This window comes from Rhamphochromis sp. 'chilingali' (assembly GCF_963969265.1).
Source record: "Rhamphochromis sp. 'chilingali' genome assembly, chromosome: 4".
In the NCBI taxonomy this organism is placed as follows: Eukaryota; Metazoa; Chordata; class Actinopteri; order Cichliformes; family Cichlidae; genus Rhamphochromis; species Rhamphochromis sp. 'chilingali'.
In genome coordinates this window covers 8501425-8525380 of record NC_137948.1, presented here as the reverse complement: position 1 = coordinate 8525380, position 23956 = coordinate 8501425, and the positions used below count along the sequence as shown (strand labels likewise).

Here is a 23956-nt window from a genome sequence, read left to right as displayed (position 1 = left end):
CTTTTAACAGGGAGAAAACTCCGGCAGAACCAGGCTCAGTGAGGAACGGCCATCTGCCTCGACCGGTCAAGGGTTTTTAAAATGACTCGATTAGATGTTAAATAAATTGAAACTGAAAATGCTACGTCCAGATGAACAGAATCTACTTTTAGGGACTTACATAACAGTAACCAAGTATTTTCTGCCTGCGATCCATACAGCATGACCCGCACAGAGAAAAAAGCTTGTCATGAAATGTTCACTTTCCAATACAGTGATGGCATGCTCCTTGAAAACCTTTACAATTACATCATCTGTATGTTTGTGGCCTAATTCCATGAATGTCAGTATGACATCTGGCTCTTTCCATTTCTCTATTAAAGAGCTGTAAACCATATCACTGAGGAACATCACATTGTCGATTTTGATTTTTTTAAGTCTAGGCCAGAGTTTTATGAATAGCCGTTGGGTGATGGCATCAACTTTTTCAGTAGAGCAAGGTGAACTGGCATTGTTAATAACACGTGTCACCACCTTCTTGATAGAGGTTTCCACAGATAACCTGTAATTTTCAGCCTCTTCAGCTTCACACAGGGCTGGATTCTGCATAGTGTCGATCAGGTGATTTTTAATGATATCGACCGTCAGTTTTCTCAACACTGGGTCCTCGTCGTTCAGTAACATCAGTAAATGTTTTTCTTTACAGAATGTTTTCTGACGTAGCTCTTGGTAAATGGCCCTGTCGAGATCTTTCAGTTTTTTTTTATGTATATGCAGATCTTTGATCCTGTTGTCAGACAACACGTGTTTTAACAGGTACCTGTGGAGTTTTTTAGAAGGTTTGTAGTGCGAATTCTTCGCAGCCCGTGTGAGCACAGCATCAATGAGTGCGCTCACACATTCTTCTTCATCATCATCATAATCGCTGACAGTAATGCCAGATGATGATTTTTTCTCCACTATTGGAAATATATTACTTTTAAATTCTTCTAAAAGTGTTTGAGAAATGGCTTTAGTTTGTTCGTCCTCGTCATCCTCGGCTCTAACGCACCACGAGAAGAACCTTGCCAGTAGGTTTTTACGGAAGAGGTGATCTTCAAATATGGAAATGATCACCTCTAGGTACGGCTGACCTACGGCTAGCGCAATGATCACGAGATCAGGGCTAATGTCCAGCCGTTTTTTGATGTCTTTAAAAATCCCCTTTTCAAGTTTTTTAATCCCCCTTTGTGTGATTTTGAGAGGCTTTTGCTCAACTTGTGCCCACAGAGCTGTGAAGAGGCGCTGCTGAATCATGTCAGACGGCGACACCTTTGCCTCTTTGGAGGCACGTGTAATAACAGCATTTATTAGCTCTTTAACGAGCAGCTGTTCTTCTGACACTGGAGGTTCCTGGAGAACAACTGACTCTGGATCCCCCGGATTCTGATGCTGGTTGCACGACTGAGGGCAGCACACACAGTGCTTCGATTTCCCCTCGTCGCTCTGTAAAATGTTTGCGCCAGGGACGACACTACATTCAGAGTCATCTGCAGTGGCGCAGCTTTGAATCGCATCGGTCGTTTCAATGGCAGAATTCATATTTTCAAATGATATAAGTTTTTACAATCTGGACTTGATGAGTTTGTGTCTTAGACATTAATCTCTCTTACTCCCTCTTACTAAACTTACCTTGTAACTAACCCTGTGCAAATGCTTCTATTTATAGACTTTGACCAAGGTGATGTCACACAAGACATGAAAGGATCAAAGGGATTCTAGCGCTAAGCCCCGCCCACATCCGATATGACGGCGACGTGACGTTACCCTAGCGACCACAATGGCGATCCTCAGTTGTTGGGATTGAGTGAAACTTGTTTGGATTCAAACATGTAGCCTGCTGGTCCACTGCTGTAACCCACAGCAAATACTGTTAAAATCCTTCCTTTAAAGTTAGAATGCCAAGCGACCCCCCCTCCGACCCTCACCCACTGTGTTGTTGTCGGGTTTACGGCTGGTAAGCTATGCTAATTTAACTGTTTATGTAGCTTCACTCATTCACCTGCAGACACAGACGGCTATCAGAATGGTCACACGTCGGTATATTACTGGTAGCATTATAAAGTGTTGATATGCATGAATACTTTCTTCGTTTCTGATGAAATTCTACCAGAGTCTGTGTTAATGACAGGGCTGGGGGGATTAGTCCTGTACAAAGAGGTCAACACGGCCCCACAAATGAACTGTATACTAGTAAGCTTTGACAACTATAAGTAAAATTAAGTCAAAATCAGTGAAATATTAATGAAATATTTAAAAAAATGCTACATTCGTACCCACATTTCAGTAACAATAAAGCTCAAATTTAGTGCATCGGCAGTAACAGATGTAACTAGACTGACTGAGTACATTGGGGCTCAATGGCTGATGGAGACTGACACATATCCCAGTGATTTTAGAGAAGATCCATCTATGCAAGTCAGTGTCTGGTATTGACTTGGGATCACTACTTGGTCATTGGGTCTCCAGCTGGCCGTGTCTGCAACCGAATATAATCCAGGCTTTAGCTTTCAAATTTCGAAGTCAAATTCTTGGTTTAACCTTAAAAGCTTTGAATGGCAAAATAAGCTTGTATATGGGAAATGGAATATCAACCAAAAAAACAAAAAACAACAACAACAAACCCCTCATTACAAAAACGTTATAAATTGATTTGCATGTCATTGAGTGAAATAAGTATTTGATCAAAAGATGATTTTATATTTGGTGGAGAAACCCTTGTTGGGGTGCACAGCAGTAAGACGTTTCTTAAAGTTAGTCACCAGGTTTGCACAAATCTCAGGAGTGATTTTGGCACACTCCTATTTACAGACTGTCTTAAAATCCTTTAGGTTTCTTGGCTTTCAATTGGCAACTTGAAGCTTCAGCTCCTTCTACAAATTTTCCATAACACTGTAGTCTGCAGACTGGCTAGGCCACTCCATCACCTCAGTATGCTTCTTCTTTAACCATCCTTTTGTTGCCTTGGTGCTCTATTATGACCCACGTGGACAGATGTTTATCTCCAGTTGACTGGACACAGCTGATCTGTTTGAGCCAGAATTCTGGCAGGACTGTGGAGTTTCAAATCCCTAACTCACTCAATTCATTACATTGATTAAATGTGTTTTCTGGATTTTTGGTTGATGTTCTGTAATTTTCCATTGAAATTAAACTACAATAGAATATAGACACTGTTCATTTCTTTGTAAATAAGAAAGCTTACAACAAATTTAGGGGCTCAAATAGCTATTTCCCCCACTGTAGGAGGCAGCAACCCTGTATTATACAAGTTACCTGAGGAGGGCAGCAATGCGGGGATGATGCATGTCTCCGTCGACTCCAATACAAGAAGAAGACAGCAGCCCCTGAATGGGTGTAGCACCCCCTGTTGGGCGATAAGAGCAGGGAGAGAAACGGGATATTGTAGGTTGGCAGCTTGGCCAGGCTGTCAGTGTTTTAATCAGCGCTGTTCGGCTGGAGTTGCACTTCCTGTGCGGGATTTTTATTTTTTCATAGGTTACTTTTAATTGTATTGGTACATAAATGATGGCGTCGCGGGCAACGGACTAAAGAGACTTTTTTTTTTAAACCAGTCTTTTAGCCGTTGTAGTCACTGCACTTACAAACAAAAGCCTAGTGCTGGTCTTGCGGTCCTTCACAGAGGAAATTCTGCACCTGCTTCGACTGAAACTGCATCACTGCGTGAAACAACAGTTTACACATATACAGCAAACCTGCAAAGTGGGGCCAAACAGCAAGCCACTGCAGCCAGTTAGCTAACTCGGCTACGTCAAGAACTTTTGAGGGCGAGCTCCTGTTATCAGCTCGGGAAATCAGCCGTGTTTTTTCACTCATTCCGCAGTAACCGCAGTCTGAATAACCGCACACGGGAGGTAAACTTCACACGGTGCTTGCTGCAGTTGGTAAAGTTGGGCATCGTCCAGCTAGCTCCTAAGAAATGCTCGTTTTTTTCCAATGTGACTCAGTGGCTGCTCATGAAGGTAACGTATCGGCAGCTCGGGTGTTGCCTGGCCGTCGTCGCTTTCTCTGTCCCGTCAACAAATAAAGGTCGATCAATCCAAGTTCACCACCTTCCCCATCGGATTTGTCTGTAGTATGATGGGATCTCTGAAGGCTCTCCAGGAGTGGTGTCGGATACAGTGTGAGAACTACAACGATGTGCAAATTAAGGACATGTCTACGTCCTTTCGAGACGGGCTGGCGTTTTGTGCCATTATTCATCGCTTCAGACCAGATCTGATGTAAGTAACCACAAGTGTAACATAAACGCTACTGTAAAATGAAGTTAGAAGCAGGTTAAGTTAACGGTAAGGTTAATCTGTGGTACACTGGTTCTTTTTTGTGTAGGAGCTGCCTCCGTTGAAAGGTATACTGGTTTTTGAGGCGTGACAGGCTGCTAACTGTTTTCTTTTGTGACTGAATTGAGGTTCAGAATTACTAAGGGTAACTCATCCATTCAAAACACCAATGTAGAACAAAACCTGTCAGGACAGAGCCATCTGAACTCATCTGTGCTCTAAAGAAGAGCTGTCAGACTCCTTAAACTCAAAGGCCATATACACGTACAGCCCAGTTTGATCTCAAGTAAAACCATTACGTAATAACATATAACTTAAGTTTTATAATCTTAATAACTACACTGGACCATATTCAAAACTATTAAAAATGGAGACGAAACCACGAACCCAAGTGGGAAAAACAATCCTTACCCCATTCATTTTAAAATAAGCCAACCAACCATTTTTTCTGTCATGTAATTAGTGATCTGTGATTGCTTAAGGAACATGTGTAATCCCACAGTATCATTATAAGCTACTTGAAGTCTGTGTAACTTTTTTTGTTACAGAGACTGGTACAGTATGAGACATGTTCACTCTATCCATACTTGCAAAAGAGGGCGTGTGCTTGTGCATACACCATACATCATTTTCTATAATTATCTCCATCATCTGTCATTTCATCTGTAATAGAATGCCCAGGATATTTTTACTTTAATGGAATCTGTACGATTGTTATGAGACTGTTTGAAATCAGGAAATCTTAGATATTTGTCTTCTTTGCTTCTGTAAATCATGACAGCATTCTTACAGACACTTTGTGTGGTATCCTGTTTTGTACCATAAACAGGACATGTGGTAAACTGCCCCTGTAGACCAGCACTGCTAGAACTAAATACCACAAGATCATATGCATACATAATGTGGTTCACTAGAGTACGGTCATGCATCCCACTTCTCCAACAGAAAATGTTCCAGTGCAACTCACAGCAGAAAGTCATATGCAAAACCACATGGCAAGGTTTTGTGACTAAACTAGAATAATATTTTTTGCCTTTATGATTCAAACAACTTGTACTTTTTAACTTTCCATACATTTTCACATTTACTGCTCCCATGTAGTAATGATGGCATTGCTACAGTAGGAGTAGTGTTGTAGGTTAAAGACAAAAATCCAGTTATTAATGCTTTAACTGCAGTGAAATTAGATGTTTTCATTGTATTTAAGTAAAAATCTAAAAGCACCATACTAACATACCTAAGTATGGCAGTGTTATCTTGGAAGACACGGTTCATTTTTCAACTCTATGTTTTAATTATATTTTGTCACAGCCACTTAAAGAAAAAAAGCCTCCTGTAATGTTGTGAGTTCTGCGATGTGAGCGAGTGTCCAATGTGGCGTGTCAAAGTCATCCTGACAAGCGACGCTCTGCCTGTAACAACACTTCCCTTCTGTGTTTCACACCTACACACTGAGTACAGAGGTTACCACAAAACACCACAGCGTGTATATGTGATTTACAAGGGTTGGGTATAGGGAGGAGGACATGATGACTCGCCATCTTTTTAGTAGAGATTCAAAACAGTAATTTTGTTTTTCACTTGAGTGACAGTGAGCCACCTTTAGCCACCTGTACAAATGACAGCCTGAAACTTTACAGTGCACACAAGCTATCCTGTTTTTGTTTAACGTATGCTGCTGTACACTAAATGTGAATGTGTTTATTTAATTTTTTTCTCTTCAATCAGAATTCACACAATACAATGGTGTGCCTTGAGAAAAGTCCAGATTTCTTGGAGATTTTGTGGCAACTATAAGTTATTAAAAACAAAACCCAGGAAAACTTGCTAGGCATGTGATGCGAGTATGACTGTATTAAACCACAGAAGCACTCTGTCTTCAATTAAATTTTATTAAAGTTTATTCTTTGGGAAAATTGGCTTAAAAAATAAGAAAAGTCTTCACTGGTGTCTGACAAACACAAAATCAGTCAGGATGGTAACCTACCAACACTGATGGTATGCTGTATAACCACTGAAGGTGCTACAAAAAAAAGCAGAAGCCCCACAGATGAGCGATTAGCAAGCGTTTTTACAAAAGAAGCAAATCATAGAGATGATAAACCCTTTGCCCAGTTTGACATTTCTGACCATAAAGCCCGTCTTTCAAGGGCAACTGCCAGTCCATAGTGGTCATCAGTGCCCTACCTGCAGACAGGGGTGATAAAAAGGACTTTCATGCTTCAAGAGACCTGTGAGCATCAGAAAGCTGAGAGCTAACTGTCACAGGTTACTGGAAATGGTCATACGCCATAAGAGTTCCTGAGTGAGCCAGAGACAAAGGCAGGTTCTTCCATAGATTCACCTATGAAAGCCTTGAATTTGAATTCCTGAGGTAGGGCAAAGGCACACCAATGTACAGGAAAAGAGGGAACTTGATTTATAACATCAGGGAAAAAATGAACTATGGATGCTTTGTTGCTCTGAACAGATTGTTATGAAGGGCTAGAATTTTCCCACAGACTGCAGTAAAATGTACCGTTAACCACGTGTCATCCCAGTGGTCTGATAAATGATTTTGGACAGTAAGCATGTGGCTCGTGCTGTTCATCTCTCAGGTGAGCAAACTGGACTGAATGGAAGCAGAGCAAACTTTCACTTAAACAGTGAAGTGGACTTTATCTGCATAAACAGCACAGCAGTAATGCTGAAAGTACAGGAATTAGACAAATCCTAAACTCTGCAAACTGGGAGCTTTCAAGCTTTGCCTCTTTAATTTGTGTCCCAGCATGCCTCGCTGTTCAGCTTTCTTTCTAGCTGCAGCGGCCCTGCTGAACTCCCTCTGATCCAGACAGACAGCCCGTCAGACTAATCTGCGGCTGAGACCTCTGCCTGTCGAACTGGATTTAGCTCTAATGCATGTGCAGGTCATTTGTAGTAGAAGTGCTGCCCTTTACTCTGCAGCCACTGAAGCTTCATTGAAAAATGGCACACTGATGCAGATGAGACTTGGATGGCCTTATCGTCCTTTGGATGACGACTCCTGTCAGTCAGACCAGTGGAGATGGAGTAGATGTGGAGCCCCAGAAGTCATTCATGGCAAAGTTAATGGAAGTGCACATAAAGTGTCTTTTTAAAACTTGTATTTAAATAAAATTCTGTTAATTTATTGCTGCTTTTGTTTTATATTTTTAAAATCTCTAACTCATTTGATGTCTCACCTGCTCCTTGATTAGTGCTTAATTATTCACTGTCATAACATCAGACAATCTTATTCTGCAAAGCTTTTCCAACTGACTAAACCAGATTTAGCGGATGTACTGGTTCAAGCCAGGTTTTGATCATGTGGATTGTCATTACCGCCTCTCTCTCGCTCTCTCTCTCTCTCTCTCGCGCTCTCACCTAAAATAAACCTTGGAGTGAGACTCTGAGTCATTGTGGATTAGATGTGCATGCTGATCACACACAGCATTTCACCGTCCCAGTCAGTTCTTTTTTTTCTTTTTTCTGTGAGGTATGAAAATGTAAAATCTTTGTTATTTTTGAGTTACTGCACTTTTTATTTTGGCAATGTCTGTTATGCTGACACGGGGGACTCGGGCTGACACAGCCCTGATATTAAAGTTGCTGCTCGGTGCGTTTGTGGCCACGGGAATTAGATTAGAGAGAACAGAGGTCACTTTGTGTGGCTCCAACACGGAGCTCATTCACAGGATTTTGCCTTCTTGAAAGTTCCACATGGTTTCCACAAGCACTCATTGGGTTCATGGTGGGTTTTTCTTATTTTTCCCCCTGCCATACTGTTGTGTCTAAGACCACTGCACACATTTACTTATGCACATTCATCCCACAGCTCCTCAGACATTTTTTCCAGTTTTACTGCAGGATGTTTACTGGTGAGAAACTGGCTTTAGATCCCTGCTCTGGGCATTTTAGAGCAGAGCCTTGTAATTATCGGCCCATCGCTCCTGCTGCTTCTTTCTTTTTGCTCTGGCATCAGGCATCATTTAAGGCCGGTTTTTGAGATTGTCAGCAGTGGTAGGTGGGAGCTGTAACCGCTCACCACTGCAGTTTGTTATGCTGTCAGGCAAATAATAGCTTATAATCTATTTAGATTATAGCTTATAGTCTATAATATGAGTGCAAATAGTTGAGCAAGTTGTATGTAGAAACAGGGCTGCTATAGAACTATGCTGGCTGCCTTATCTTCAGCCTTATCCTAAATGTTGTTGTAACCTTTTTCTGTCATTGCAGAGATTTTGGCTCACTGACTAAGGAGAATGTCTATGAGAACAACCGCCTGGTGAGTCACGTTTACAACTATATGTTTTGTGCACACGTTGTTCTGTGTTGAATGATGTCATTTTGAAACCTGAGTCATTTGGAAATCCCTAGCTTATGTGTAGCCAGAAACATATTATGTGTTTGACTCCTCATAGATGTTGTGGGTGTAAGTGGAGTGTGTGCGTGATGTGAAGACAGACTCTTACTCAATTCTGCTGAAGGGCAGAGAGTCAGAGGGAGGAAGCCAGAGCACTCTGTGTCAGAAAAAACTAAATTCTTGACATAAGCCTGTGGAGAAACCATGAAGTGAAGCTTTTCAGTGCAAAAGTGCAGAGTTTGCAGCTTTGTAAAGCAGTACATCAAATACAGCCTAAAACTTTAAAAATCTGATTTCCTTGACTGTTTTTTTTCCACATGGCTTTGAAGCCAGGAGAACATTGAGGGTTGAAATGGAAGTCTCCTTTCAGTCTGAGCTCAGCTTTGGCAGTTCTTTGTTGTTGTTTTAATGTTTTGTTTTTCAATTCCTGCAGCGTTAGGAGAAGTGAAAAGCTTATAAAGAATTCTTATAAAGGAAGAAAGTAATTGTCACGTCTAGTCTGGAGTGAATATTATGTGGAAAGCATTCTGTTTGATTGACCATGTAAGCTCAATTTGTAAGTTTCATGAGTGTATTTGGGGTTGATTGTCTCCTGGAATGACTTTTGAGTCCCCTTTCATGTAGGAGGTGCTGATAGACTCACTAAATGCTGAATCACTGTTTAGATGTTACTGCTGTCACATGGAGACTCAAGCTAGGAGCTCCTACTGTGCAGGTTTCAAGTTATTGTTAACCTTTAGAATCACTGTGGATTACATTACATTGGTAGCAAATGTCAATGTTGCAGACATTTTCTTTTTTTTTTTCTTTTTATTGTGTTACACAATTTTTTCAGGTTTTTGATGATGCCTGGTGAGGGTTGATGTGTCACTTGGGTGACACTTTAGGTCACAGACTTTAGAGTGGTCTGTTTAGGAAAGTCATAGATGACAGGGTGACGAGAATTCGAGCCAGAAGGAAGCTGCAGACTTTTTGTGTCACCTCATTTTTGTCATTCATCCAGTGCACCCAGTTTTTGTCTCTGTTTTTAGATTCAAATCCAAAAATAAAACGTTAGGAGTATTTGTCATGGTGAGCCACAGATTTTTCAGCACGAGGTGGAAACTACTTTAGCTTCCCTCAAGTAGCTGTTTTGGTTGTTGGGTTGCCACTACAGAAATAACTATATTGGTTTCACTTCACTCGCTCACCATGCTCAAAAAAATAACAAAAAATAAAAAATCCTAGGCCTTACAAAGTGTAAAATGCAAGAGAAAAGTCTTCCTGACCCGATTTGGGCTGAAAAGTGTTAAAAGATCCATCACTTGGATAGTATCTGACTCAAGGCCTCTGCAGCATTAAATCTCACTACTCTGAGTCTGCTAGCTGTGGATCACTGCAAAGAATCACCATGTACTCATGTGAAGTGGATAACTGCAATAAAATCAATACCTATAATAGCATAATAATAATGATGATAATAATAAATAGATATTAAATGTTACTGAGCAGCACACAGTATTAATGATACATGACGTGTTTGGAGGCAGCTGCCGACCAAGATGGGGTGTGTGTGTGTGTGTGTGAGAGTGTGAGAGTGAGTGTGAGAGAGAGAGTGTGCTTGTGTTCATAAGGTTTCTCAATTTAACTATCTAATAGTAGGTGTGGGGAGGTTAAGACTGTTTTTTAGAAACCACATGTTTGGGGATTTTTAGATTTAGTTTCACTTTAATTGTGATGTGCAGCATTTGTAGGCCTTGTTGTTTCAGAACCGTGCTGGTATGTTGTTATGTAATGCTGTTTGCAGTATCATTTCTTCACTGGAATTTTTTTCTCACTGCTGGTTTTTCTCAAAGGAATAAATGTAAACATCATGCAAACGGCGGATTGTTGTTTTTTGTTTTTTTTTTCACTGCATACTTTCTCACACACATCCAGTCAAGCTTTTCCACTTGTTTTGGTTTTATTTATTTCGGCTTGAGATAAGATTTCTCCTGCAGGCTCAGTGCAGTGAGGGGATTTATTTTTTTGTAGGTGCTTAAAGCATTGAAAGGTTAACCACTAATCATTTCCATTCTCCTGAATAATACAGAGACCACACTCCCACAAGTTTCCACTACAACTCCTAATAATAAAGAAATGAAATACTGATAGAAGTCATACCAAGATACCACATTAGGTTTCAACAACAGAACAAGCTGAGTTGTTACCAAATTTGTGCTTATCAAGGTTTTTATCTTTAATAACAAAGAGGTCAGTTTACCTCGCTCTTACTCAAGTTTTGCCTTGTATCTAAGCTCACTGGTTCCTGTCTCATTGCCAACATCTCTTTTTGTTTCCTGCTCTTTCTACTTCCTTTCCCCTTATCCTCTTTTCCTCATTGAAAGGCGTTTGAAGTGGCTGAGACTGAACTGGGGATTCCAGCCCTGTTGGACCCAGAAGACATGGTGTCTATGAAAGTGCCTGACCGGCTTAGCATCATCACATACGTGTCCCAGTATTACAACTTCTTCAACAACAAGTCTCAGGGTGCGTGCAACTGTGTGAATTCTGTCACATACACATGTATAATCTTTTACTTGTTAATGTATATGCTATTACAGACTCAGTAAGCTTTTTTTTTTCAGTGATATATTTTAGGTATGAGTGTTTCCTGCAGAGATGTTTTGCATTTGTGACAAACTGCGGTAAATGTGATTATATAAAAGCTGTCTCTCCAGTATCTTCCTTATCCCTGGATTGACTCCTTTTCCATGATCTTGAACTGCAGTTTGTCAAAGTAGTCCTTGTTCTCCTTGTTCCACTTTACCCTACTGCCTACTGGCGTTGGCCAGAGGGGCCGATGGCGCGATATGGCAGCCTCGCTTCTGTCAGTCTGCCCCAGGGCAGCTGTGGCAACCGTAGCTTGCCTCCACCAGTGTGTGAATGCGAGAGTGAATGAATAGTGGCATTGTAAAGCGCTTTGGGTGCCTTGAAAAGCGCTATATAAATCCAATCCATTATTATTATTATTATTATTTGCAGCCTCGGTGAGCTCAGTGTTGTGACACATACACCAGTTCTTTATCTGCAGCAGGTTTTGGTTTCCCTCCAGCATGAAACAGCTTGTCAGAGCATATCTGAGATTACTATCCCCAGCTGCACTCAAAGATGCTGGACTATGACTCTGACGGGTTTAAAAAACAAAAGACAGTAAAGGAAAAAACAAACTAGAATGTATGTTGGGTTGGTTTAAAAAAATATTCCAGAGTTTTGTTTTTATGCACTACTGTAGCAATCATCAAAGGAAAAAGTAAATCTTTTTTTAATTGGATGTCGGTTTAGTCTCTCTTGTCTTCACCTTCAACTCTTAAGTGCTGTGATTGGGTCATATCATCATCATCATCATCATCATCATCATCATCATCATCCACTTTCTTTGCTGCCTATGCCAGTGAACAAAGAGCAAACACATTCAGTGTTTGATAACTTGAATAAATGAAAAATAAAGAGGGGGGAAACCACAGATGCAACTTGGTCAACTTTACCAATAGGGAGACATGAACCTAGAGGGTTGGGGCCAGTACCTGGGTATATTTGTCACTTTAATTTAGTGGTGCCATTCATGAAAAGTCTCACTTCATTTCTCATTTCATCATAACTCAGAAGAAACTGGACTGCACAACAGCTTAAATTTTGGGTGTGATAATAATGTATACAAGAAATTAGCCATTAACTGGCTTCCCCTTGTTTCTCTACCACAGCAAACCCTCCTTGTATGAAGAGGCTCAGTACTGCTGGTCTCAATGAGCCAGCCCAGAAAAGGCCTGTAACTCCTCTGGAAGATAAGACTGAGGTAAGTATATAAGACTTGGCACCAGGAGAAGCGTTTTATTTTTTTATCTGTTTGGGAATATTAGGCCTAATTAACGTCTAGGAGCTTGACATGGTGTCTACTAGAGTTTGCATGGTAGCAAGCTGTAGATCACTCAAAATACTTTGATTATGATGGCCTGTTATGGAGTGGATAATCCCACTGAAATGACATTTGAAGCCTTGAAAGATTTAACAATCATTTTGCATGTACTATGTGGAGTTATTACATCGTGTAAATCTGCTATTTTTACTACAAAAGTGTAGAATATCCAAATATGGATTTTTATGTCAACTTCCTTATGTGAGCTATGTGTTGCACAGCAGGGGAAAAAGCTCAACAATGGCGGTAGAATAAGTCTATAAAGATAGCCTCTGTATCCTGTCTCTCTTTTCTTTCGCATGCCCTTCAACACCTTTCCTCCATCCCGTACTCCCATGTACTGCTTTTCTCCTCATCACTCCCCCACTTGCCCTTCCTCCCTTCTTCAGATGGAAATTCATTCCACTCCCTCCTCTTCCTGTTCTCCGTCCTCACATCTCACCCCCCCTCCGCTCTCTGGTCCTGAGCCTAGGCAGTAGGGTGGGGGTGGGAGGGTGGGCTTGGAGGTGAAAGAGAACTGTTAGGTCAGTCTTTCTTAACAGTCTCCTATGGATAAAAGACTAACAGTTGTAGTTTCTTAACACTGTGTGCCAAGTTTTGAAATATGCTGCTTCTAACCCCTATATTTACTTAACACCTAGAAAAAAACAAACAAAAAAAATGCAATATCTCAGTCCTAAAGAGTAACTGTATCCCAAATGTGTGACTCCCAGAGCCACTAACCAAAGCTGTTTGGATTGTTTTTTACTAATAAACATCTTTTTATCATTTCATTCTTTTGATTTTTTTTTTTAACACACTTTTTTAATCAATCAAATTATGTTTTCACTTGAACTCCAAAAATAAGATAACCAAGTAGATGTAGCTAGCTAAACAGAATGAACAATCCACATCCTCAAATCCTGACTCCGTATATGATCTCCCCCCTCCCCCATTACTCTCCATCTTCCCCCTTCCCCTGATGTCTCCTCCCTGTCCCCCTTCCTGCGAACAACATCCCCGGTCGCATGTACTTGCCGATCCAGTCCGTGCAGACAGGCACCGAAGCGGTTGCGGCAGTCAAGCGGAGCACTCTCAGCAGCACCTGCGCCGCCTGCCAGAAACACGTCCACCTGGTGCAGAGGTTTTTGGTGGACGGCAAGCTCTACCATCGCAACTGTTTCAAGTGAGCGCTCCCTTTCTACTCATTTCTCGTGTTGTACGTCCTCACCTCCTCTCCTCAAGGCTTACTCCCTCCCTCTGGGTATGGCCGCCAAACAATTTAAAAACTTGATAAAACAAGACCCGAATTATTGAGTCAAGCTGTGACAGAGGATATTGTGCACTATCGGGTGATGGATTCAGATTTGTGTGTGAGTAAGACGCTTGAACTGGATGCTTTATCTTTTTGTTTTAAAAGAAATTGTCAATTAGAAAACATTTATTACAACTTATTACACATTTATAACATATTATAACAGTTATTACTATTTGTATTTGCCATTGCATTACTTTTTATTTTTTATTTCTTTTAATATCAGTAAATTCCCCTTAGCTATTTGTTTATAAATCTTTTTGTTTTGATTACTTTCAGTAATAGTTACTATGATATGGGTGCTATTTTTCTGATTGAAGATGCAAGAAGTTCAGCTTTTCAAAGAGCTGGTCACATATTTTTGGTGGACACAACAGTTAATATTTCACCCTGAGTTGTAGCAGCTGCACATAGGCTTCACACTACAGCTAAAATTAGCTATCGTGTCAGAACAGGTGTGTCCGGTTTCCTGTGACATCGTGAGAAAGAAATGTTTATGTTTCACCTGTTGAACATTTTCAATTCATATATCTACTGTAGGTGGTGTTTGGTATACATTAATAATGCGTGAATCCTTTTTGCAAACAGGTCACAAAAAACAACTGTTTATTTTTCGTCACACTTCCTGTTTTTGTTTCTTTGTTTTCTCAGGTGCACTGAGTGTCACAGGACACTGCTTCATGGATCCTACAAATTAGAAAGCAACTCTGGGGCACTTGTCTGTGCACATCACCTTAATAGGAATGCTTTATCCAACCAGAATGGCCAGCCCGATCTTAGTAAGAGACCAGCGTCGGGACAGTCTGCTAGGACCGGTCGCAGCACAGTTCCTCACACGGCGCCCTCTGATGGCTGCCAGGCAAAGACTCCAGTACAGGAAACGAACGATTCTGACGTTCCAGCCGATGACTCAGTCACGGTCGCTCCCGTTACAACAAGCAAAGACGGTTTAGAAAAAACAAATGAAGACAGTACCAGCGAAGCAGAGGAGAAACCACGATCTGCCACACCTCCCAACCCTTTCGATGAGAGCGACGATGAAGAGGAGGAGGGAGAGAAAGAAGAAGAAGAAACTCAAACACCAGCCAAACACACAGCAAATGGAGACCTCCCTTCTACACCTCACGTTGAGGTTACCGGTCGGCCAGTGCCTGCACCCCGCCGGGTTTCTGATCCCATCCCTCCACCTCGCCCTGTGCCACGGGCTCGACTCTCCCGCACAGCAGACGGTCCTGCAGTCGGTAAGTAGTTTTTGCACAGTAAGTTTCTAAAAATAGCAGAATCATTTGTTTATAGTCATACTCAACGCTTTTCCTAATATCACAGGTGAAACTCAGAAGCTTCCACTTCCTCCCAAACCCAGAGGAAGGTCACAGTCTCCTGCAAGGTAGCTGAATTTATCTTAAATGCCATTTCACGTTCGTTAATCACACCTCCATAGTGTTTGTCATGTTGTTGCAGTGTGTGCTGTAATTGTTTAACCCTCCATGCTTCCATGTGGATGTACTTTGTTGTCTTCCTCTGTGTGACCCTCCCTTCCATCACTATCTGTGTTTCACTGTTCAGTGGCACCCATAAACCCAAAGACCCACCTTGGCTCGCACTGGTTCAGTCAGAACCCAAGAAGAAGAAAGCACCAGCCCCTCCCCCTCCCCCTGCTGGACTGGCAACACCTCCAAACACAGGCTCTTTGTCCTCTCTCAAAGGGGAGGGCTCCAGACCCAGCACGCCCCCCCAGTCCTCCAACCCGTTCGAGGACGACGACGACGAAAATAACGAGGGAAATGGGGAAGAAGGGAGTGAGGGAGGAGCACCTCCAGCTACGGTGGTGTCTAGTCACCCATGGTACAGCATCACTCAGGCAGCAGACGCAGTGGGTGCAGACACTCCCACTAATAAACGAAGTTCATCCCGCTCTGTCAGTCCTGCAAGCACCAAGAGCAAGAAACGGCCTGCACCTCGTGCTCCTCGGCCACCCACCGGTAACCAAGGTCAGTTTTATCAGAACCACAAACACCAAGAGCATCCCCTTTGTGCTTTACAAGTATCAAACAGTAACTTAACTATTTGATGTTTTATCAAATGTTTGTAAAGAAATTACAGAAAGAAACATAGGTCATTTTCTTTAGTGTCACCTGATTCAGTGGGTTTCTAAACTCAGTGTAAACAGCTGAGAAATTTGAAGTTTATAGATGAAAACACCAATATGACTGTGCAGTTAAACTGAATGAAAGCAGAGTCCCTTATGAAACATGGCTGTGCCCAAAATTATGCACTAGGATTGACTTTTTCAGGGGGCATACTCTTTATATCACTTATCCATATTTTTGTAATTTATCAGTACTTGACTCATCGTGAATGAGGTCATTTCGCCATGGAAATGTGCTTCTAACTTGTAACACAGCTCTCAGGAAGTGATTGATGATGAGCTAACTAGTGTGTCTGGAAAAGACAGATGCGTCTAAATATGCTGAACAATAGTAGAGACACTGAACACGCAGTGCATGGTACTTTTCATAGTAACATAAGGGTCACCATTCAGAGCCATCCTGGTAATGTATTCGGGCAGATATGTGCAACTACTGACAAAGTGTTTGTTGTTGATTGGCTCTGCAAGGGGTGCAAGCACTATTGTGCAACAGAATTTCCTCAGTTTATTTGTTCACTCTCTATTTATGTCTCTAGTTAAACTGCCAGGTATATGGAGTTACATGTAACAGGACAAAAGTAAATTCATATTTGATTTTCAGTTGCAAAGCCTGATCGTCATTGATCAAGACTGAAGTTTACAACCCAGTGATTTATAATATTGTGCCTTACTTTCCATTTTATCCATTTAATAGATAAAAAGCACATTTGTCCAACTTTGAGCATCCAATCTTCAAAAATGTGTGCAGTATAGAAGTGTGAAGTGTGTGTGCTGTTGTTAGTCACTTTAATCCTAGATTAGTTTGTCTGATGTAAAATTAAACAACCTCTAATTTAACAGACAAGTTGTCACTTCAAAAGAGGTGAGCGGAAACTATGTACACAGCTGATAAAAATAGTAATAATAAAAAAAATTATTCTAAAGAGTCACAGACTAAAAATAGTTGAAAAGAGATGTGTTGCTAATAGATGCTAAAAATAATGTGTTTTCTTTCCCCTTATCCTCGCTTTATTCCAACATTTCAAACTACTTTATTCCTCTTGAATTTCTTCTGTCCCTGCTGTTTTTTTTTTTTTTAAATTATTTCAAAAACTTTTCTCTTCTTCAGCTCTCTCTCATTCTCAGTCCTCCTCTTGCTCCCCCTCTCCAGCTCTCAGTACAGAGAGTTTGTCTTCAGGCTCAGACTACAGCTCCTCTCAGCTCCCTTTAGCTGGCGGTGGCAGCAGCGACCAGGAACACAACTTCACCAAAAGCGTCTCCGAGCCTTCCATCTGCTCACCGAACGACTCCAAGCCTTCCCCTTCTTCCTCCTCGACTGAGCATCTCCGTCAGCCTTCTCCAAGCCCCGCCCCTTCTCCAGTACCAGCAAATGCCAGCTCAGCTCCAGCCACTCCACAGACCAGTCGCAACCCAGTGACCAAGGCTCCTCGACCTCCACCACCACGACCCAGCAACCCCAGCCCACTGGCCTCAGAGGCCACCCAGTCACAAAACAAGGTAATGGCGCCACCTCCAAACAGAAGACAATTTATATATCAATACACTTTGCACATACTAAAAATCCAACTGCATCTTTTCTCTTTTTAGCGGATATGTAAAGAGAACCCCTTCAACCGAAAAGCTTCGCCCTCTCCTGCCAATTCTAAAACCAGACCGCCAAAAGGCCCCCGTCCTGCTAGACCCCCGGCTCCCGGTCATGGCTTCCCACTTATTAAACGCAAGGTAAATAACCCCCCAAAATAAAAACGGACTAATTAAAAACAGAAATAAACCCGACAGAAATGACATCATCACTTAAGAGTAAAACAGATGAAGTAGTAGTCATGTGATTCAAACATCCTTCCAGGTGCAGTCAGATCAATACATCCCAGTTGAGGACATCCATGGGGAGATGAGTCAGCTGGAGAAGCAGCTGGATGAGCTGGAGCAGAGGGGAGTGGAGCTGGAGAAGAAGCTCAGAGACAATCCAAACGGTATCACATTACAGCACTTTAAGTCCAGTGAAGACCAGCTTTCTGTTCTTTTTGTTTTGTTTTTTTAAAATAGTCATTTCTAAGTAATAAAAGCAAATCTGCTTCTCTGTCAGAAATGACAGGAGTACTAATATTTGTTATTCACCCTTTCTTCATTTAGATGAAGATGAGGAGCACTTGTTGGTGGACTGGTTCACCCTAATTCATGATAAACACCTTCTTGTCCGACGGGAAGCTGAGCTGGTCTACACGTAAGATATAAATTTTACAGTTTTGGAACGTCATGGCTGGTTTTATTTTTACATATAAACCCTGTAGACAGATGCTCAGAATAGTAAGCGTGAAGTTATATTTTTGAACTTATTGTTGGTTAATGTGTTGCTCTCTGCAGGGCGAAGCAGCAGAACCTGGAGGAGAGGCAGGCTGATGTGGAGTACGAGTTGAGGTGTCTTCTCAACAAACCAGGTATTTGAGACATTTCCATCTGTATAATAACTGGGTTAGAACGTTATCCAGACTGGCCTTTCTCACATGTAAAGGAAGGTAAAAACCATTAAATGCCCAATCCAGTTTCATTTCAGTGGCTCCCAGTAACTATATTCTGTAAAATTATTGTTTACATTATTGAAGTACTCAAAGAACTTAAAAAAAAAAAATCAATCTTCAGTTTGAATTATTAAGAATCTCTTGGTTAGTTTGTGCAATGAATGAAATGTCAGTATCTCCAGCACTCCAAGACTTATTAATCAGGACTCCCTGCTGACCTGACAGGATGGTGGATGTGCATTTAGTTTATAGTGAATGCTGCTCTGCTTTTGCATCAATAATTTATAAACCTTGTGAACACCTACAACGTGTACGTAATTGAAATAAAACAACAGATTAAATTATTAATCATGCTCTGCTTCTTCCATTTCTTCTTTCCTCTCATCAGAGAAAGACTGGACCGAGGATGACAAGAGTCGGGAGCAGGAGCTGATGGCTGAGCTGGTTACCATCATTGAACAGCGCAACCAAATAGTCAACAGCATGGACGAGGACAGGCAGAGGTAATCGAGTACAGACAGTTCATGTGCATCTGTGTTGTGTAGAGACTGGCAGGAGTCTAACTGTGGTTCTGTCACAGGGAGGAAGAAGAGGACAAACTTATGGAAGAGATGCTGAAGAAAAAAGGTGCGATGATGTTTCATTAGATTCATGAAGGCACTCTTTTCCTTCCTTTAAATTTTTAATGCAGTTTTATTTCTTATTTTAATCCTCATCAGACTTTCAGAAGGATCCAGACAGCGATCGCCAGAAGAAAAAAGGGGCAAAGTTTAAACCCATCAAGGTGCTCAAGCGTCTGAGCCATAAAGGAGAACCGGGAAAGAGTCCCAGCCCGCGTAAGGAGAAGAGCTGAACAGCAGAGGACACGTCTAGCTCAAGAGGATATTTGAAGGACTACTATTTTAAGAAGACTAAAGAATTTTGATAGAAGATTATGACATCTCCTCAAACAGTTTTTAAGCACCAAGACTCATTCAGTGACTATTTTCAGTTGCCTTTTAGTGTCTGACAGCAAGTGCTTTAAAAAGTTTAGGCTCTGAATATTCAAACTAGTGGCATGTTGGGTGGGTTTCTGTATTACTGCACTGATTACTTTTTGCTTTAACATCCCTGCATTGCACAGTGACTCTGCTCTATAGGCCTTCAGCAAAGATGTGATATATCAGCTTACGTTGATCCCTGATATCCTTGAGTTTTTAGTTTTACTTACACCCTCTTGAGTAGTGGTCTCCTTTGCTCCTTCAAAGGTGCACGTATTTGAGGTTTTATATCATGTTTGGGTTGAGCCCATGGTACTAGTAGCAATAAGTTTGTCTTTTTTGTTGTTTTTTTCCCGATGAAACTTGCTTGAAACTGCAGCATCTACTCTTGAAAAGCTCAATCAAAGACTTCTAGCTGCTATATATACACATATATTTTATTTGTGTTTGTGTGTATTTTAGTTTCTTCAGTAGTAGTTTTACAATTGTGTTGGTGCTTGTCATCAAAGCATTACACAAACATAGATATAGTATTTATAAGTGGGTTAGACTGGAGGAGAAAATTAGACGAGTAACGAACTGCAGACAAAAAACAAACTGCCGGTTAGTTTTAAACGGGACTTATTCATTTTCCAAGGAAAAGCAGGATAGGTGTCCTTTTATTATGGAAGGTAACAGATGCAATATTGAATTTCAGAAGAAGAAAATATACAGTATTTTATCAACTGTAGCAAAAGCCCAGTTTATAACGGTTTTAACTATCGAAGGATGGACCTGAGGTATGCAATCATTAATTTATATTTTACTATGCCTTTTTGTGCGTGTGTGTTTTGCCTTAGTTTATATCGAGTGCCATTTATTTTATTGCATACATCGTTAGTTCGAGCTAATGTAAACGCGTTTACTCATTCTGTTCGTGTTCTCGTCTCTTAGATGATGTATTTGTCTTGTGTGGCTGTGTCTGTTGTCTGTTTCTGCTCTGTGCCTAACTTCCTGTCCAGCTGAAACAAAGGGCTTCTGTGCCACCACATTTTTGTCATCTTGTACATTGTCCTAAAACGGCAGCAGGACTGTGTGAAATACTGACACTGGGAGGCAGAGGAATAAAAGAAATTCACACAGTTGGGTAGATGTGTGTTGTATTCACTGGCGTGCGCGTGTGTCTCTGCTCTGACTGAAGGTATGTCGCTTGCTTGAAGAGAAGCAGACCGCCCGGTCAAAGACAACAGTCAGTCTTCTTTGTTGGCTGCATTTTCTGTCCTCTCTGCGTTTGTATCAGATGTGGGAACGTGGGATTTTTCCATTATCTCCAATTCTCGTAATTTCTGTTATTAGAGCCAGGATACATTTAAGTGAATCTGATCATATCTTAGTTCAATTTAAACTGCTACTGATCTGTCTCGTCACTGAAATATATATATATATTAAAATACAATACTAAATGAACATAATAGTGGCTGAAAGCACGTTTACCTGAGATATCTCAGTGTTGATGATGTAGATATAATCTTTCTCCTGACCCAGGGAGGCCATGTCTTCCAGAAACTGTTGTCTTTCCTGTATTTCATTCAGAACTGCAGGAAAAACAACGTGTTCTTACTCTGAAGGTCAGTGAGCACATTGATCTTGTCATAAGGCTCAGAAAATATTCCCTACAAAAACAAATTTCCGTTTTTCAAATGTATCTTTTGTTGCACTAAAAACACCCCAAGGTTCCATGCACTTCTATTACAATCTAGAAGGCAGACATTTCTGGAGCTGAAATCTACAAAACAACTCCCAATAAAAGAATTTAGATTGATAAACAGCGCTACAGGCAAGAGGAAAAATTGGGGGTTAAACTGTCCCTTTAAGATTCAAATATGATGCTGGTGTAACCGCTCCACCTCATTGTTTTGCTCTGCAGTCAGCCTCACCTTCCTGATAGCGATCCATCTTCTTTGGTATTTCTGAGCTCTGATGTTGAGGAGGCTTCTGAGAAGATCCCGCTCCGGGCTGCTCGGTCCCATGTGCAAAGATGTTCTGAAGCTTCCTCTTCTCTTTCTCTAGGTCTCCTTGGGTGACATGAAGAAAAAGTTCCGAAAAACAGAGCCTGACTTTTTCTCAGAGTGCAGAAAATGGAATAAATGAAGAAGAAAAGGAAAGAAATGGGGAAAATTGAAGGGATCGATGACATGCAATATACACATAAACTGAAATTTATGTCAGTTTCAAGAACGTACGTGTTGGACCAGGACGAAACTTTTCTCTCTCGTAGCTGTTCCCAGACCGACATGCCTTGGCGGTGCGTTTCTGAGTGTGGACTGGCCAGTGTTTCTGGACAGATTTACCAGGAGAAGACTGTGCCGGATCAGAGGTGAAAGGCAAAGCTGTTTCATCTGAAGGAGAAAATTTTACAGCAGCAAAAGTTTTTTGTTTACAAAAAATGAAGCGTTGCTAATTGTGGATGCTTTTTTTCAAACCCCATATTTGAAGTGTGGGACTCTTCCCGACAAGCTTTGCATGATTCACAGTTTAAAGAAACTGAACAGTGAACTGGGCTAGGCCGAGGTTCTCGATCATTTGACAGGGGTACAGAGTATAAACATAGCTTCTCCACACTAGAAGGAGTCAGCTGAGGAAGATTGGGCATCTGAATAGGACGGAGAGGTGTTTTGGTAGTGTCTGGGAAGAGACCCGGAACAGACAAGCTATAGACATTGTGTCACTTGGCTTGCCAGGGAATGCCTTGGAATAAGAGGTGGTAGCTGGGAGGAGGCAGATCTGGGCATCTCTGCCTAGATCTCTGTCCCCCAATCCAGACCCTGGGTGTCTGCTCCTTACAAACAGATTTGAACAGCAGGTGGGAGTTACAACGTGAACCACATAATTTAGGCAACCATATCAGGTACACCTGCTCTCAGCACATCATGCCCGAGTGTTAAATCAATCTGAAGTCCAATAGTAACAGTATATGGCACCATAAGGGCCAAAATCATGATGGTATTTAGCAACAGGTCATATGTACAGAGTGGAATATTGTTATTAACTTACAACTATATCTTAAGTATAAATATAAGAAAATACTCCATGAGACAGTATCAGACCTTTAACAAACTTACTCTTTGGCTGATTGTTGATCTGTTTTCTCTTGAGGCTGGTGACCCTTGATTCCTGCTTCAACACTGAGCACAGAAACAGAACAATAAGAGTACACAGCACAGGCCTCAGCAACGGTAAATGAAACACAGACACAGCTCTATAGCGGGATCATAAATTCTGAGACCATGCTGAAAATCTCTCATATCTTCATAAAATTTGAGGACATGCAAAATGAAGAACAAATGTTCTGACCACGAAAAGCTCACATGGTGTGTTTACAGGACTGACAATGACACTGAAGTGCCTCACACTCAGAGTGAAAGACGCTGGTGGGTATATTCAAATCTGGAAACCCCAACTTCCCTCTGACCCAGGACAATTTATCTGAGGTTTTAACTCCAACATGCCTGAAACCTTTGGAGGAACTGCTTGAAGACGTAGTAAGTAATTCAAAACTATCAACACATCAAGGTTGAACAAAGCTGGGCAGTCTGTGGCGGGCTGATTCCAGCCTGTCAACACTGTATTTCTAGTTCAAACTGCTGCACTGATATCATCATGTATGCATGCTAGAATATGCTAGAGCAAAATTTAAGGTTTTTATTAATGTTTCTTTAGTGAGCTCAGATTTTTTGGAGCACAGCTTACATCTCAGCATGTCCTGGGTCTCCTTGCTGAACTGTGTGGCTCTGGGGCTGTTCCACAATCCCCTGCTAGCTGAAGCCTGTGAGGAAGTTTCCATCTGCAAACTAAAACACACAAATTACAACCCAGAAAACCATTGTTTTAGTTCAATTTATGATGCTGTTATTCCTGAATTTAACGTGAACTTCATCGCTGTGATCTATGAATGACTTCAACACGACCTAAAGCTTCGGAAAAAAACCCGTTAATCTACGAGACAAATATTGTAACTAAATATTATATTAATAATCTAATATTAAACACTAATAACATTATTAAAGCTTACCTCGTTGTTTTTTAAGGAAAGGCCAGTCTTTAAAAAAGGAGACCAACTTCAAACTCAGGAAGACGGCAGTAACACTATGTTGCTATAGCAACTAAATAACAAAAGCCCTGTTTTAACTCACTGAAATATGTTTTTAAAAAAAGGAAAAAAAGAGGGAAAGACAGAAAATTATTACTATAAGACTCCACGTTTTTAAAATCTTTTTTAAAAGATATTTTACGCTTACCAATGGTTTCAAGACAGTGGTGCAGTGTCAACTATGGCCACTAGAGGGAGACAGATTATTATTTTTTATTACCGTTTTAATGGCTTCCATCAGTTATTGATTTTATTTTCATTTATTTTAGTTT

The 23956-nt window shown here is 41.1% G+C and overlaps 2 protein-coding genes across 4 annotated transcripts; one reads left to right on the top strand and one right to left on the bottom strand.

Moving 5' to 3' along the window:
* Nucleotides 1-1783: 1783 nt before the first annotated feature.
* On the top strand, nt 1784-20677 carry micall1a (MICAL-like 1a). 3 transcript variants are annotated; one of them, XM_080879735.1, is made up of 18 exons: nt 1784-1975; nt 3265-4001; nt 4116-4262; nt 8553-8601; nt 11046-11187; nt 12402-12493; nt 13639-13778; nt 14559-15148; nt 15234-15294; nt 15474-15898; nt 17165-17553; nt 17644-17778; nt 17903-18029; nt 18190-18280; nt 18421-18494; nt 18964-19078; nt 19156-19202; nt 19295-20677. In XM_080879735.1, the coding sequence occupies exons 3-18, from the start codon at nt 4117-4119 to the stop codon at nt 19426-19428; spliced, it is 2757 nt and encodes a 918-aa protein (XP_080735861.1). In that variant the 5' UTR covers nt 1784-1975; nt 3265-4001; nt 4116; the 3' UTR covers nt 19429-20677. The 3 variants fall into 3 exon arrangements, with proteins under 3 accessions (XP_080735861.1, XP_080735862.1, XP_080735863.1); XM_080879736.1 differs by having other exon boundaries at nt 3265-4262; nt 17207-17553; XM_080879737.1 differs by lacking the exons at nt 3265-4001; nt 4116-4262 and having other exon boundaries at nt 1785-1975.
* On the bottom strand, nt 20000-23680 carry cUnh22orf23 (chromosome Un C22orf23 homolog). Its single transcript, XM_080879738.1, has 7 exons — nt 23607-23680; nt 23285-23385; nt 22657-22719; nt 21778-21933; nt 21472-21609; nt 21029-21129; nt 20000-20880 (listed from the first exon to the last, which is right to left on the bottom strand). The coding sequence occupies exons 2-7, from the start codon at nt 23376-23378 to the stop codon at nt 20785-20787; spliced, it is 648 nt and encodes a 215-aa protein (XP_080735864.1). The 5' UTR covers nt 23379-23385; nt 23607-23680; the 3' UTR covers nt 20000-20784.
* Nucleotides 23681-23956: the final 276 nt, after the last annotated feature.

Bases quoted from the DNA above. Each gene is read 5' to 3' on its own strand.
- micall1a (XM_080879735.1), top strand. From the start codon at position 4,117: ATGATGGGATCTCTGAAGGCTCTCCAGGAGTGGTGTCGGATACAGTGT. The intron at 4,263-8,552 runs GTAAGTAACCAC...CTGTCATTGCAG, and splicing joins CGCTTCAGACCAGATCTGAT to AGATTTTGGCTCACTGACTA. The intron at 15,899-17,164 runs GTCAGTTTTATC...TCTCTTCTTCAG, and splicing joins GCCACCCACCGGTAACCAAG to CTCTCTCTCATTCTCAGTCC.
- cUnh22orf23 (XM_080879738.1), bottom strand. From the start codon at position 23,378: ATGGAAACTTCCTCACAGGCTTCAGCTAGCAGGGGATTGTGGAACAGC. The intron at 21,934-22,656 runs GTAAGTTTGTTA...TTTCTCCTTCAG, and splicing joins GATCAACAATCAGCCAAAGA to ATGAAACAGCTTTGCCTTTC. The intron at 20,881-21,028 runs GTAAACGTGCTT...CTCTAATAACAG, and splicing joins TCAACACTGAGATATCTCAG to AAATTACGAGAATTGGAGAT.